Source organism: Magallana gigas, chromosome 1 (genome assembly GCF_963853765.1).
Source record: "Magallana gigas chromosome 1, xbMagGiga1.1, whole genome shotgun sequence".
In the NCBI taxonomy this organism is placed as follows: domain Eukaryota; kingdom Metazoa; phylum Mollusca; class Bivalvia; order Ostreida; family Ostreidae; genus Magallana; species Magallana gigas.
This window is the reverse complement of record NC_088853.1, coordinates 6,122,354-6,136,733: the sequence shown is the minus strand read 5'-3', so window position 1 is coordinate 6,136,733 and position 14,380 is coordinate 6,122,354. Positions and strand designations below refer to the sequence as shown.

The window sequence follows — 14,380 nt, the reverse complement described above, 5'->3', positions numbered from 1 at the left end:
TTTTAATTATTTTTTTTTTGGTTATGTTATTTAAGATCATATTTACTCGAACAGACGAGTTTAAATGTCCACGCTTGAATTGAGCGGGATTTAGAATAAGATTTGCCGTTAAGTCAATTACAAAAAGAATAGCGAAATAATGAAATAATCGAAACATTATGTGATTAGCTAATTTGATTGTAAGAGATGTTGTTCAGCCATGAATTATACGAGCTAGCACAATTAAATGGTTAACATCTGTTCGTCGTCAAAGGTGTTTTAATTTGAGCCTATTGTATACTTTAAAAATCCAAACATAAATAACGTTTAAAGACAGAGGGTAAAAATAGTTCCAATATTAGCCATGGACGAAGAAAGGAACGCTGGTTGTTTTTTCTCTAACATGTAATTTATATGTCTTATTATACCCCCGCAAACGAAGTTTAGGGGGGTATATTGGTTTCACCCTGTCCGTCTGTCCGTCTGTCTGTCCGTCCGTCTGTCCGTCTGTCTGTAGACGCAACTTTGTCCCCCCTATAGAATTTTTTATTACTGCATGGAACAGTTTGAAAATTTGTACATATGTTGAACACCATCTGAAGATGTGCACCTGCAATTTTTTTTAAGATCAGACAAGATTTAATGATTTTATGACAGTTTTCATTTTCCTTATTCTATATATTGTACACTAATGTTGAAAAGTAAGGGAGGTAATCCTTACAGATTTTATTAATTAATTAATAGAAAACACTCTAAAATATATTTATATAAATACATCCAGATGGAGTTTTTTGTCTTTATGTCTTAATTAATAATTTTTTTTTATTTTTTATAAGTATTCTATCAACTGACAATGCAAAGTTTTTGTTTGTCAATGATAAATTCTTAGGAGCTAATAAGAACATCAAAGACAAGTGTGGCTGAATTCATTTGTCCCAAGGGAGCCATTATCTGAGCCATGGTTCAGATGGAGCATGTGTTTAGGGGAAATTGATAATCTGTAAAATGGGTGATGGTTTTGGGGCTATTTTAAAACTGTTTCATGTAAACCAAAAGGTTTATCATTATAAGGAAATAAATAATATAATTATTAATAAAGAAGTTAAACTATTTTTTAGAGGTTGTTTAAATTTATTTGTCAAGTAAATTGATGAAGTGACCCTATTGGGCATTAATTTAAATGAAATTCAAAATAACTGATATGATTGTAGTGTTTTGGCAATTTTAGAATTGTTTGTAATATTAAATTTTCTTTTTTTGTTTACATATTTTTACATAGTATGGTAATTATGGTAATGTTTTGGGAGTTTATTAAATTTAACAAGTTCATCAAAGAAAATCATAGTCCTATGGGATCAATTTTCTGATATGGAGTTCCATTGTGCCATAGGAGTGAGGAAAATTTGAAACAACTAATTGCATCTGTCAAGACTCTTATTAGAAAGATATTGAAAGTTTTATCAACAGAAGAGCATTGCTTGGCTACCGGTATTTCTATTCACTGCAAAGGGAGGGGTTATTGTCATTTTGTTGGTTTTTCTTTAAATCAATTAAATTAAAAAAATATATCATCAAATACATACATTTGTAAATGTATTACTGTTATAGATATGTATTTACAGTGAAATTCTGACAATTTTGATTTTAATTTTTCTTTTGTTAACAAACTTTTTTTTTTTTTTACAATTCTAGAATTTTTTTTTTGTATGTGTTCCAAACCTTTATTATTCAATTCAATTATTTGTCCCATTTGAAATTAGCCTAGCGGGGGTATTAGTCCCATTAGGACAGTTCTAGTTATTATTCTTATAGTAACAATCTCATATATTTATGGACATTTTGGGGTTATTTTGTAGAATCCATGTTGATCTACCGGAATACATTACCAAAAACAAAAATTTGCGAGCACTTGTAAAAAATCGATCCGGTGACAGATACAATGACAATTTAGGAATTTTCCGCTGTTTAGCTGTGCATAAAGGTCATTACTTGTCAAACCTAGAGACAACGACTAAAACCTTGTATGATGCATGGTGTACGCATCTCAATAGTCAAGCTGATGCGCAAGAATGTCCTCCGAACAACAGTTACCAGGGTTTAATTTTAAATGAGGAACTACACGAGTTTGAAAAATGTTTTGAAGTTTGTGTCAACTTGTTTAAAGAGGTTCGTTCCTCTGTTTTTGGGTAGCCATTTTGGGTCACCTCTATTCTAGAAATTATGCATCATATATTGATTCTACCCATAAATTCAAATTTTATAATGTCAATTAAACTTTCATAAAATAAAATAGTAATGGAAAACTTACATATTTACAGAGTTTAGTATGGGACTATATTTTGTGGCGGAAGGTTTTTAAGAAGAAAATGAACATTTTTCATAACTCAGTTGTTTTAGAGTACCGTCACTTTAGCTTCCTTATCTTCAGTCCAAACAAAATTTCCAGATAGTTTGTGCATTAGGATATCTTCATTTTGTTACGAAAAACATAATTTTACAATTGTTCAATATTTCTATCGACCCATATTGGAAAATTTAACTTATATTTCATAAAAGTCAAGGAAAAACGAATCCCAATTTTTGTCTAAAATCAGCTTATTTCATGCCATATCTCAAATTTTACATAATAAACCCATACGTTTTGTTTTATATTCTGAAATTTTAAGATTTTTTTGACAAGTTTATCATAATTTAAGAAAAAGTTTGAGACTGTTAAATAATTGCATTACATGTTGAAATGGCAATAGATAAAAATAGCGTTTTATCAGTGCAAAAAGGTCAATATATCAAATAGGTGAAGAAATTATAACATTTTTCTTTATATTTTAAATTTTATTTATTTTAAATAGTATAAATTTGTATTTGGTGCCATGGTTCATTCCGATAATAAAATATAGAGGGAAAAGCGATTTATGTGAATTCTGCTTTTTCAGTGCAGAAAAGTCATATTAAATAGACCGTAGCGCCAAAAGAAGCATATAGACCCCAACATTTTGTTTTGAATTTTGTGTGTAGATTTTTTAAAAATACTTTAGGAAAAAACTTTAAGACTTTTGATCGCAGGATCCAACGTCCTTAAGTTATGTGAAGACGGATCAGCACAACCCGAGAGACGCAGCATGTGTAGTTTCAAAGACCAAATGAATTTGAATATTTATGAAAGTCATCTGTCCTATATTACAAATTTAAAGGCTTATTCCAGGAAGTACCAGTGTCAAATGTGCGAGACATTTTTTCCGACCGCTTGGCGATGCTTAAAACATGAACGAATTTGTCAAAACAAAACCAAGTTTATTTTCCCTGGAGGATTTTACCAAAGAAAGGAGAACTTATTCGAACAGCTAAAAGAATTCAATTGTGTTGTTCCTGCGCAGGACTGTGTATACGAATGGTTTATAGTGTTTGACTTTGAAGCAATCTTGCGGCCTGAAGAGAACACCCCTCTCGACCGGAAATTACAGTGGCAAGCTGAGCATGTGCCCATTTCCGTGAGCGTCTGCTCAAACGTTAAGCATTTCACGGAGCCGATGTGTTTTGTTAACGAAGACCCGGATCAATTGATTCAGCTTATGGTTACCTATATGGAGGAAATAGCTGAACACTGCAAATCCCTGGCGCAAAACAAATTGGGCGGGGTGATACAGAATTTAGAACAACAACTTGAGCACTGGACGGAGAAAAAAGAATCAGAGGAGAGCCACGCCCCAGATTTAATGACAAATGCGTTAAGTAAGTTGCTTGGAAAATTTAATTTCTACTGCCAGCAAGTACCCGTTTTGGGATTCAACTCGGCGCGCTACGACCTGAACCTCATTAAGAAGCACATTGCGGAATATCTCTGTCTCCACGAAACTCAAGGAGTAACAATTAAGAAAAACAACACATACACCTGCCTAAGCAATGATTCATTACGATTTCTGGATATCACCAATTTCCTAGCCCCTGGCGCGTCGTACAGTCAATTTCTCAAAGCATACGGGATACCTGAAGCAAAGGGTTTTTTCCTTATGAATATCTGGACGACTTTTCACGCTTAGAGGAAGGCGCTCTTCCACCGCATAGAGCATTTTACAGCTCTTTGAAACAAAAGAACATTTCTGAAGAGGAATACGACTTCTGTAAGACCGTGTGGGAGCGAGAGAAAATGTCCTGTCTGCGAGACTTTTTAATATGGTATAACAATTTAGATGTCTCGCCGTTCGTCTCTGCAGTGACAAAATTACAAAACTTCTATTTTCAGAAAAAAATCGACATCTTCAAAACAGCCATGTCAGTGCCGGGAATTGCTAGGCAAATGCTGTTCAACGCAAGTGCGAGAACCGGAATTTCGTTTTCCTTATTCGGAGAAGAGGACAAGGACTTGTTCTACAGTGTAAAAAACAACATCATTGGCGGACCCTCCATAATTTTTCACCGACATGCTAAAGCAGAGGAAACGTTTATCAGAAACAATCCCGAGAAGCCTTGCAAAAAAGTTGTTGGATATGACGCCAATGCACTCTACTTGTAGGCTTTAGACCAGGAAATGCCCACCGGCGCGTTTGTGAGACGGCTTCCTGAAAACAATTTCCGCCCGGTTGTGAGAGAGAAATACATGGCCCAATATAACTGGTTAAATTGGGTTGCGCATGCGTCAGGTGTCCAGATCCAACACAAGATGAACACCGGTCGCGGAAAGCGTGTGGGGGCATTTCCGGTGGACGGATACTGTGATGCGACAAATACTGTGTTTCAGTTTCAAGGATGCTACTTTCACGGTCATGATTGTGCCTTAACAAAATCTATTCGTAATAAAAAGTGGCTAGAATCCAAACAGCAGAAATTTAAACGCACACAGGAAACCACCGAATACATACGCAAAGAGGGATATCAAGTTGTAGAAATCTGGGAATGTGAATATAGAGAGTTGAAGAGAGTGCGTCCTGACCTCCGCGCGATTGCTGACCAGTCATTACCAACTTTCTATAAAACTCACAAGAGCGATGTCACAGAAAACCAAATTCTTCAAGCCGTTTACGACGGGTCATTGTTTGGAATGGTGGAAGTGTACATAACAACACCGGAGAAATGGGATGATGACTGGCAGCAAGAAAGGTCTCCGCAAGAACATTTTGAGGAAATGGCTCCGATATTCTGCACCGCCGACGTCCAGTTTCATCTCATCGGAGAGCATATGCAGGAGCACGTTCGGGCGAATGACCTCAGCGAAAATCCTCGTCGTCTGTTAATCGGAGGAACGCGCGCACGGAAAATTCTTATCGCCACCCCCTTACTTCAATGGTATCTCAAACAAGGACTACACGTGACCAGAATTTATCAAGTGATTTAATATGTTCCTGGTCGGTGTTTCCGGGACTTTGGACATGAGGTATCTACCGCGCGTCGACAGGGAGATGAAGATGCGACGATGAGCATCATAGCTGACACCCAGAAGTTAATCGGCAACTGTGGCTACGGAGGTCTCATCATGGATCAGTCCAAACATCGTCATGTGACTTATGTTCAGGGAACAAATGCGGCAAGCGATGAAGTGAACGACCCGCTTTTCATCCCGTCCTCCGACGACATCAAACAAAATGCATCTCTGTTTGGCCATAATTTAATCGCGACCTGTACACCGTTAATCAGGAAGCGGTCTTGTTGGCATATGTCCATGTATATGGGACCCCCTAGGTCGACAAATGCGCTGTCCTCTGTCATTTTAGCTCTTTGAAACAATCCAAAGTTACCACCAGACAGAGCGTCAGAATCATTCATGAAACCCAAGGTGCCCGGATTAAAGAGCTGAGACTGTAAGCGCGGCACGGTGTTAGAAGGAACTCCGTATTTAAAGAGAACATCAAAATACGCTTTGTAGGCATAGTTGGTAGAAACAGTGGGCGAAATGACTTGCTGTTGTACAGAAATGTCTACTTGGTTTCATAAACTTTGTAATGCTAAATTAACAAAACCGACTTTTTCTTTGGGCTTAAGCACCGTCCCGTCATCGTGTAAAATTCTAGCTCTAAGAAACAAGCGAGTGCGTAACAAATCAAGATTGCAAGTTGTTGCAGCTGACAGATTAAATTCAATAACTCCTCCGTGAGAGGTGCTACCAACAGGGCGAACATCTATCCACTCTGTCTGTTCAACACCAGCATCGGTGGGCAGATTGTGAAATAATGCTAATCTGTTACTAAATGCGGGCTTTGAGTCCTCAGTGAAAAAAGCCATGCTCACTCGGCGGCGTTAAAGTAAAGACTGAAAATAGACAATCATTGTAATTTATTTTGTTTCTTTTTATTGGCATACACAAATTTTCTTTGCGCTTTTCTTTTCTTGGGTTTAGGGGTGTCTGGGGCGGGGAAAACCACCACTGGACCGCCTTCCAGTTTTCTTTTCTTTAAATCCGCTTTGGCTTTGTCTACGACCTGCTGGGTGGGAGTCACAAGTTCTATTTGCGGTTTTGTACTCGCACTTTCTTCCCCAAATTGTCCGACAATATATGTCTTTTGATTGGGAATATACTTCATCTTGGCCGTCGTAAGAAAGTGATTTTTCCACTCTTCTACGTTAGGGATAAATGGCTGCCAGGACATCGTCTTAGGTGAAGTGTACAGTACAGGGTTTTAATCGGTAATGTAGAGTTAATGAGCTCGTCGTATGATAAATAAATGCGAAAACGCTGGATCTGGTCACGTGTCAGAGGTACATAAAAAGGTGTGGTGATTGGAATTGATCCGCGTGATAACAGAAAACGGGGCAATACCGGAAGTCTCTGATAATCGATGTAGCTACGTCTGCACAAATCTGACATCAGAACTACAACTTTCAGTTGCTCTAGATTAAGGGTGTCACAAAATAATTCCACCAAGGCGCATTCCCACTCCCCCTCAAGATGAAGTGTCTGTGGTAATTCTACGATAAAGTCATGCGAATTGTTCTCTGGGTGAAACTTTAAACAATCATTTGAGGCGCAAAAGAGAAAGTGCTGTGGGTTCATCTCTGAATTTCTTTTAAATGAGATTGCAAGATCCAGCTATTAAATTTATTTAGCCAGCCCAGCCACTTAACAAGGACCTCTCTTCTATTATTCCGCATACGCCTGCGCAGAACTTTTTCAACCTTGTAAACGGTGTCGTTGTTAACACGCACCTTTTGAAGCTCTTCTTGATAAAATGTACCCAATATTGGTTCGTTGTGGTAGTCCTTTAAAGTGTACAGACATCTGTCGTCTTTATTAAAACGAGAACTTACGATAAACAACTCGCGAGTCCATCGCTCATCGTACTCCCGAGAAAAGACATTGCGAATGTACGTTATGCGGACAATGTCACCTGTTTTAAATTTAAATGTCTTTACTTTTGGACTGGTATCCCTTTCCTGTTCTTGCATTGTCCAGAATTTAAAACGATCCTCGTTTGTAACATGTGCGGGGCGCTTCTGTATTGTACTGTGATAAGTATTGTTGTAACTTTGCGTAATAGCCTCTAAATCGTTAATCCAACAGTGGGATTGTTCTGTACGAACTTAATCCACTTTGGCCGACTTTTCTTTCGAATGGTCCGCTTTATAGGTATACCAGGAGGGGGCGGGGTTTCTATTTTCACTTTCACTTTCTGTTTAAGAGGTGGCGGACTTTCTACTTTCATTTCCTGATCAGGAGGGGGTGGGGTTTCCTGTTCCGTTGTTGCTGTCTGCGTTGTCGCGTCATTGAACTGCACAGGCGGGGTTCGAGTCTCGCTCATCATTCGATTATATTTATTCCTAAGGAATCAGAACCATTTTTTGCGTATGATTCATTTAAAAAGTTTTATAACAAATTCTCTTACTTCTCCTAAAAAAATAGACACCATAACAGTATAATACTCTTCTAGGAGTTACGGGCTCAAACATCTCGGCCATATTTTGAATGAGTTTCCTCACAAAGGTTGTTTTACCCGAACCCGTTGTGCCCGAAATTGAAATTGTTGTACAACTATTAAACGGAAACATGTTGAAGATTCTCTTTCAGTTTTGATAATGACTGATAAGAGCTTCGTGTGACTGTATTTAAACACACATAAAACATGAACAAACTTATTATGTCAATGCATTTATTAACTTATAACAACTAAATGTAACCAACTTTAATAAATTTAACAATTCATATATTGTCAATGTCCAGGTTTGGGTTGCACTCCGGGCATTCGAGCAAACCCATCTGATTGCTGTGGTCTGGCCGCGCATAGCATGGCACAACACTGTCCAACTCCACTGGTAACTGGAAATTGATTTCATGAAGATTGTTGTTCAGTCGATTCCACTCCGGTATTCTGAGGGAAAGTCCTTGCGTGGTGGGGTACATTTTTTTCTTGGCAGAGTTCCGCGCGAACTCGAATTTTCTGATGTTCACACACTTGTATGGTGATGTGATTGACACATGTACATTGGCACCGAGGTGCAGTCGGTAGTCTACCCGTTCGTCCCTTTTTACTTCTTCCAGTTTTTGGTCGATTTGTTCGACGTTATCACATAAGATACGCCACCTGGATAAGGTCATGGCCTGTCCTTTCTCAGTTGGTTGATCGTCGGCGAACAGTCTAACATCGATGATGGTTTCCTCTTCGCTGTTTTTGGATTCTAACACTCTCAACGTGCGTTCGCATCCTAATTCGAATTTAAAAGTTTCTGAAAAGTCTTGGCTCATCATGTTTACTTACAGTTTACGATATGCTATTCGTACCTCGTCGAGTGAAGAGATGGTTTGCTTTCTTGTAAAAGCAGACCTTATATATCGTTTCTTGTTTACATTGAAAATAATCTTGTTTATAGTAACAGCACATACGCAATCCATATTAATAAAGTCGCTGCTTGATATCAATTAACTGTCTATTCCAGCGCAAGTACTGTCCAGTATCCTCAATATAATATTACCATTAATTATATCCTAAGTACATAATGCTCTTTTGCCTCGTTATCTCTCCTGTTTAGTCGAAACACAGCATGTTACTTATTGCTAATTACTAAGATCATAATTAAGATGGTTCACTACACCTTGAAATATTTTCTCAAATCATTACCATTCATAAAATCCTAAGTACTTAATGCTCTTTTACCCCGTTATCTCTCCTGTTTAGTCGAAACACAGCATGTTACTTATTGCTAATTACTCAGATCATAATTAAGATGGTTCACTACATCTTGAAATATTTTCTCAAATCAGCAGAAAATTACTTGTTAATGATAGAAAGCATGATCAATATGAATTATGTCAAATAGGTGAAAAAATGACCAATTTTGGATGAATGTTTATATTTTAATTTAATAAAGTTCCAAACGGATTCGAAATTACGATCTGTGGTTCACAATATCCCGATACTTAAACAGTTTAACAAACCATTTAAATCACCATCTTGTGGCGCAATGTCTTTATTAAAAAAAAAAAAAAAGGTATAAGACTAGGAGTAGTGGGTACTTAATGATTATCTTTAATTTATTGTCCATTCAAAAGGTATTTGTTTGTCCAGTGTCCGAGGTATAACATAAACAAAATATCTTATCATTACGTAATGACCCTTTCCCCGTTCAGCTTCTATTGCTCAATCTGTAATGAGCCTTATTGAAATGAGGATTTGTATTATCTTTTAATGCATTTCAGACATCATCCTGTCACGTTTTTGTTCCTTAAAATTCACAAACAAACAAATTCTCACATGTTCAACGTCTCTTTATATATTTTGATAACATATACATTTTAACACATCGAAACTTTCAATAAAAAAAACCAGTTTCTTTACAATAAAATAAGTTTCACTTTAACAGTTCATGGTCCGCACGCTTCAAAAACCGTATCTCTGGGGCGCTCTCCTCGCACATCGCGAGCGTCTAAGAACGGGGACGGGTGTCGGCTCCCTTTGATGGTGTGCGGGGATCTGGACTGGCGCGGGGACTGTCACGGTTGGTTGGCGGCGACATGCAAGACACTTCCAGAATACGATAAGCACTATGTACAAAAGAAAACTGTAGTTAGTCTAGCTTAACATTTTCATATCCAAACTCAGACACAGAAATATCGTCCATCGCTGCTGAAAGTCTTTGAAGGCTCTTTCTCCTGGCACAATGCTTGCGCACGATGACCACACACACACAAATCGCAATGCAGGAGATGGCGAGGGACGATATTCCTGTGACTATGATCCAGGGAATGTCTAGAAAATAACAGATATTTTCAAAATTTCGTTTCCGTTCTAGCACATTATATTTTGAGAGCAATTGTATTTTAAGAAAATATAACTATTCATGATTTAATAATGATAAAATACACTTACTAAACCCAATGGCTGCCGTCTCCATCATGGCCGTTGTCGTAGAGGGGTCACTCTTCTATCGGTCAGTTGAAGCCTGAAAAAAAAAATAACGGCGTTGGTTATAAATCAATCACAATATGTACAAGTTTACACAGTATGCACGTAAAGTTAGCATTTAAGCATACATTACACTTACATGTGTACACAATCTGTCCCCAAAGAAGACTTTGGTGCCTGGTCTGGTCAAAACCTGGTCAAAGTGCAGGCTGGAAAACTGCACCATTACTTTATCCACGTCGTAGGCCCTTAGGTTTAACATGTTCGTCAGGACTCTGGCGATGATGAGGACCCTCACACCCTCAAGACGTGGAGAAGAAGGGAGTTGTTGACATACCATCACGTCATCCCTTCTTTGACAGCAAGATGCAAGGCAACACAAGTACAAAAAACCTAATAAGACTGTCTTCATCATGGCGTCCTCCGATCGAATGAAAGTTTGGGGTCTGCAGCTGGTCAGTCAGGGGACTTCACTGTGTATATACACTGTGAACGGGTCTGCAGCTGGACAGCCAGGGGCCTTCACTGTGTATATACACAGTCCCCCGCGTGTTTGCTCAAGCGTGAAGCGCTAGCCGGACAGCGTCCACATCAAAGGCATTGGTTATGAACAAGCTATACACAAAATTAAAAAAAAAACAACAACAACAAAACTTATTTACACATATATACAAGTGGGTTTAGTCGCCATCAATTCAAAATATATTTCGTCCTAAAAAGAACGATTTTTAGTCCCCTAGCGGTTTCACCGGAGGGGACTATAGCTTTCCTCTGCGTCCGTCAGTCTGTCTGTCCGTCCGTCAGTCCGTCTGTCTGTCCCACTTCAGTTTGCCACACTTTTTTTCTTTATGCATTTGAGGAATAATATGAAACTTGCTGAACAGCTTGAAAATGTCAAACTACAGATCAAGTTTACACTTTTGTAGCGTTTGATTGACATGTTTTCGAGAAAATTAATTTTTTATATTCCAATTTTTTAATGTTCGGGTTCGTTATCGGGTTCGGTGTGTAACTGAATAAACGAGGTCAGTATGTAGTCAGTAATAATATCGTGCGTTACTTGAACCATTCCTTTTCCTGTACCATTCCTTTTATCATTTTTAACGAACAAATAAATTATATAAAATAGTTTCAAGCATTGTGTTGTGAATTTAATCGGCAGGGTTTTTTTTGTATTATTATTACAATCGGGTTCGTTGTCGGGTTGGGCTGTTTTACTGTTTGGTTTGATTCGGGGTACAGAAGACGGTAAGAAATGATATTGTGCATAACAGTGCATTGTTTTCACAAATTTTTACCAGCGAATACAGAATAGACTTGGCGAAATTACAGGAGATGAAATAAAGAGTATTATTTTACCTATTTCCTATTTAATTTCTATATCAACTATATAGTTTTAATTTCCTCTGTTCTTTTATCTCTGATTAAAGCATGACATCTCGTTTACAATAGCTCTGAAATAGTTGTGTGCTTGGAATCTTTCATAGAATAATACAAACCGGTAGGGGACGTGTATTGCTTATGCAATACTCTCAGAATGCTTGTTATGTTTGTAATTTTGTCAATCCTCCACTTGCTGTCCGGCCTTTGTCGCATCAAATGTTCAAAAAAATTTATATAATCCATTTGAGATTTGATTTTCTTTCTTACATCGCTTATAGTGCTGATGAGAATTGGTCTGGAAAAGAGAGTTTCATTCCGGTCCGGAATAAAATATCGGTACTCCCCCGTTTCGATGTGTCGTAGGATAAATCCTACAGAAATATTCATGCGAAAAGCCATTTTTTCCCCTCGGGCAATATCCTCTACTTTCTGGACGACATCCGTGGTTGTGATGAGGTTGTCGGCTGGATAGTTTATAGATTTTTTAACTAAGCCGGTTTCACCTTTGCTTAGTATGAATTTCTTATTGGCCATGTAAGCAGATTTCAATCTCTCATCACCGTCCCACGGAGCCGGAACTCCCGTAGCCTCCCAAGGAAAATCCCCCACTTCACCGCTTCCAGTCTGGTGGTCGACTTTTTGGTGGATATACAAAGCCTTTCTATTAGGAAATACTTTGCTGCATATTCTGCACGTTGGTCCGGTTGCCTTTTCCCGCTGGGGTTTTCCCTCCGCCGCATGAAATTTTCTATGAGCGTTAAGTTCCCGTTTGTTCGCTGATACATGGCCGCACTTTTTGCATTTTATCCCCTTTCCCCTCTCCTCGGTGCTTTTTTCTCTCTTTTCCGCTGTCTAAAAAAAAATATATGTATAAGTCACATTTCAATCTACAAGTCCTTTACAAGTAATTATCATTCTACAAACATGTAAACTTGTCTCTTAATTATTTACCGATTTCTGTTCGGAGTTTTGATCGGCCCCGTTACACTTTGCCTCGTGTCGTTTCGCATTTGTCTTGTAAGCAAATGATTTTTGACATTTGCTACAAGAAAATGCCACTTTCTCATGTCTCGCCTTGATGTGAACTTCAAGTTCGTTTTTACGTTTAAATGCCTTCGGACAATCCGGGCATTGCAGCGAAGACGACCGTACGACAGGCCCCGGTTGTACAGCAAACTCGTCTCTACAATTAAAAGGAAATGCATACCAGATACATAATAGGCTTAACCTGACCATTATTTTAAATAAAAGTTTATGACATCATAAATCTTACTCTGAGTCTTGTGTCGGAATCGCGTATAACTGCGTTGCTCTCTGCGACTCTTCTTTTCTACACAAATACAAATTTTTTTTTTAAACAATACAATAAACTAGTGTATATTTTCAAACAAACAAGATATTTTGATAACGGGAACAAACTTACCCTTCAGATTGTTCTTTTCCCGTATCGACCTCCATCCTTATCGCCTCGTCATCATTATCAACACTTTAACAGAAAAAAGGAGATACAATTGAGAGAGAGAGAGAGAAACATGTGTTCAAATACATGATTGTTATGTAGATGAAATATGAAACACTTACCTAATTTCTAGCCTGTCCGTTTTCAACTCTTTTAATTTTCCTACAACTAATGGGTGATTGATCAAACCATTTTTCTCGGCCCACTCTTTAACGGACTCCACAGTATGTAGATCTCTTAAGGACATCTTCATAATTTCTTCCTCTGCGTGGAACAAAAAAGCTGTAGACAACATTTAGATGTAGTCTCTTGACATAGAGTAATTGTACCTTAAAACTGTCGTCCTTTTAAATGGTTCTCCCCCCTTAATCAGTAATGATATGTTGGTAGTTAATTACGCCTTAAATATGTCAGAACTAGTTTTAACTCATTTACACAGTTAATTATAATTGATGCATGTCGATTTCTTAATCAAATTACTTCTCCCCATAATTGGTAAATGACTTTCACGCACCTGTTCCGACCCGACCGATTCACCTGTTCGCCCCTTGAACAAATCGCAGTCAGGATCCTGATTATTTCAGATCTTCTCATGCTAGCCCTTTAAATCACCTGTATGATCAGGATCTTTAAACGGCTCAGGATCTCAGGATCATTCAGGATCGGCACGAAATGCTACTCCCTATACTACTACTATTGAGGTAAAATCTTGAGTAAATGCTACTCCCTATACTACTACTATTGAGGTAAAATCTTGAGTAAAATTTATTTGAAAACTCATTTTTACATAATTTCCTATATAAAATGGTAATAGATTATAATTGTCTGCATAATCAAAAAAATTTTTGCTGTTTCAGGTATTTTGTGCCGTGCAAGACAGACTGGGGAATTCATCATTGGAAATAGTGACTGCCGATTTTGAAGCAGGCATCATATTAAATGCCTTAAAACAAATTATAATATTTAAAAGGACTACATACAGGAACATCAAACATATTTCAACAGTTTTTCTCAATGTTGTTTTTCTCCTTAATACTCGCATTCATGTATATTTAAAATTGTTAGAATCATTTCAGGTGCATCGCACACCATTCGCGAAGTTTTCCCTTGGAAGGGCTGTGCACGTCATTGGACAAAGGCTGTGTGGAGTCTTGTACAGCAGTTTGGCCTCGCCACCACCTTTACACAGCGAGAAAGTGCTCTCCGCCTCATTAAACAGCTCCTGGCGCTGCCA

At 38.0% G+C, this 14,380-nt stretch overlaps 1 protein-coding gene across 3 annotated transcripts; it reads right to left on the bottom strand.

Annotated features, from left to right (window-relative positions):
• Positions 1-9,396: 9,396 nt before the first annotated feature.
• On the bottom strand, positions 9,397-13,826 carry LOC117692625 (zinc finger E-box-binding homeobox 1). 3 transcript variants are annotated; one of them, XM_066081684.1, is made up of 6 exons: positions 13,269-13,826; positions 13,111-13,173; positions 12,961-13,017; positions 10,444-12,870; positions 10,269-10,341; positions 9,397-9,943 (listed from the first exon to the last, which is right to left on the bottom strand). In XM_066081684.1, the coding sequence occupies exons 1-4, from the start codon at positions 13,439-13,441 to the stop codon at positions 12,627-12,629; spliced, it is 537 nt and encodes a 178-aa protein (XP_065937756.1). In that variant the 5' UTR covers positions 13,442-13,826; the 3' UTR covers positions 9,397-9,943; positions 10,269-10,341; positions 10,444-12,626. The 3 variants fall into 3 exon arrangements, with proteins under 3 accessions (XP_065937756.1, XP_065937762.1, XP_065937760.1); XM_066081688.1 differs by lacking the exon at positions 9,397-9,943 and adding an exon at positions 10,063-10,148; XM_066081690.1 differs by lacking the exon at positions 13,111-13,173.
• Between the last annotated feature and the right edge of the window lie 554 nt (positions 13,827-14,380).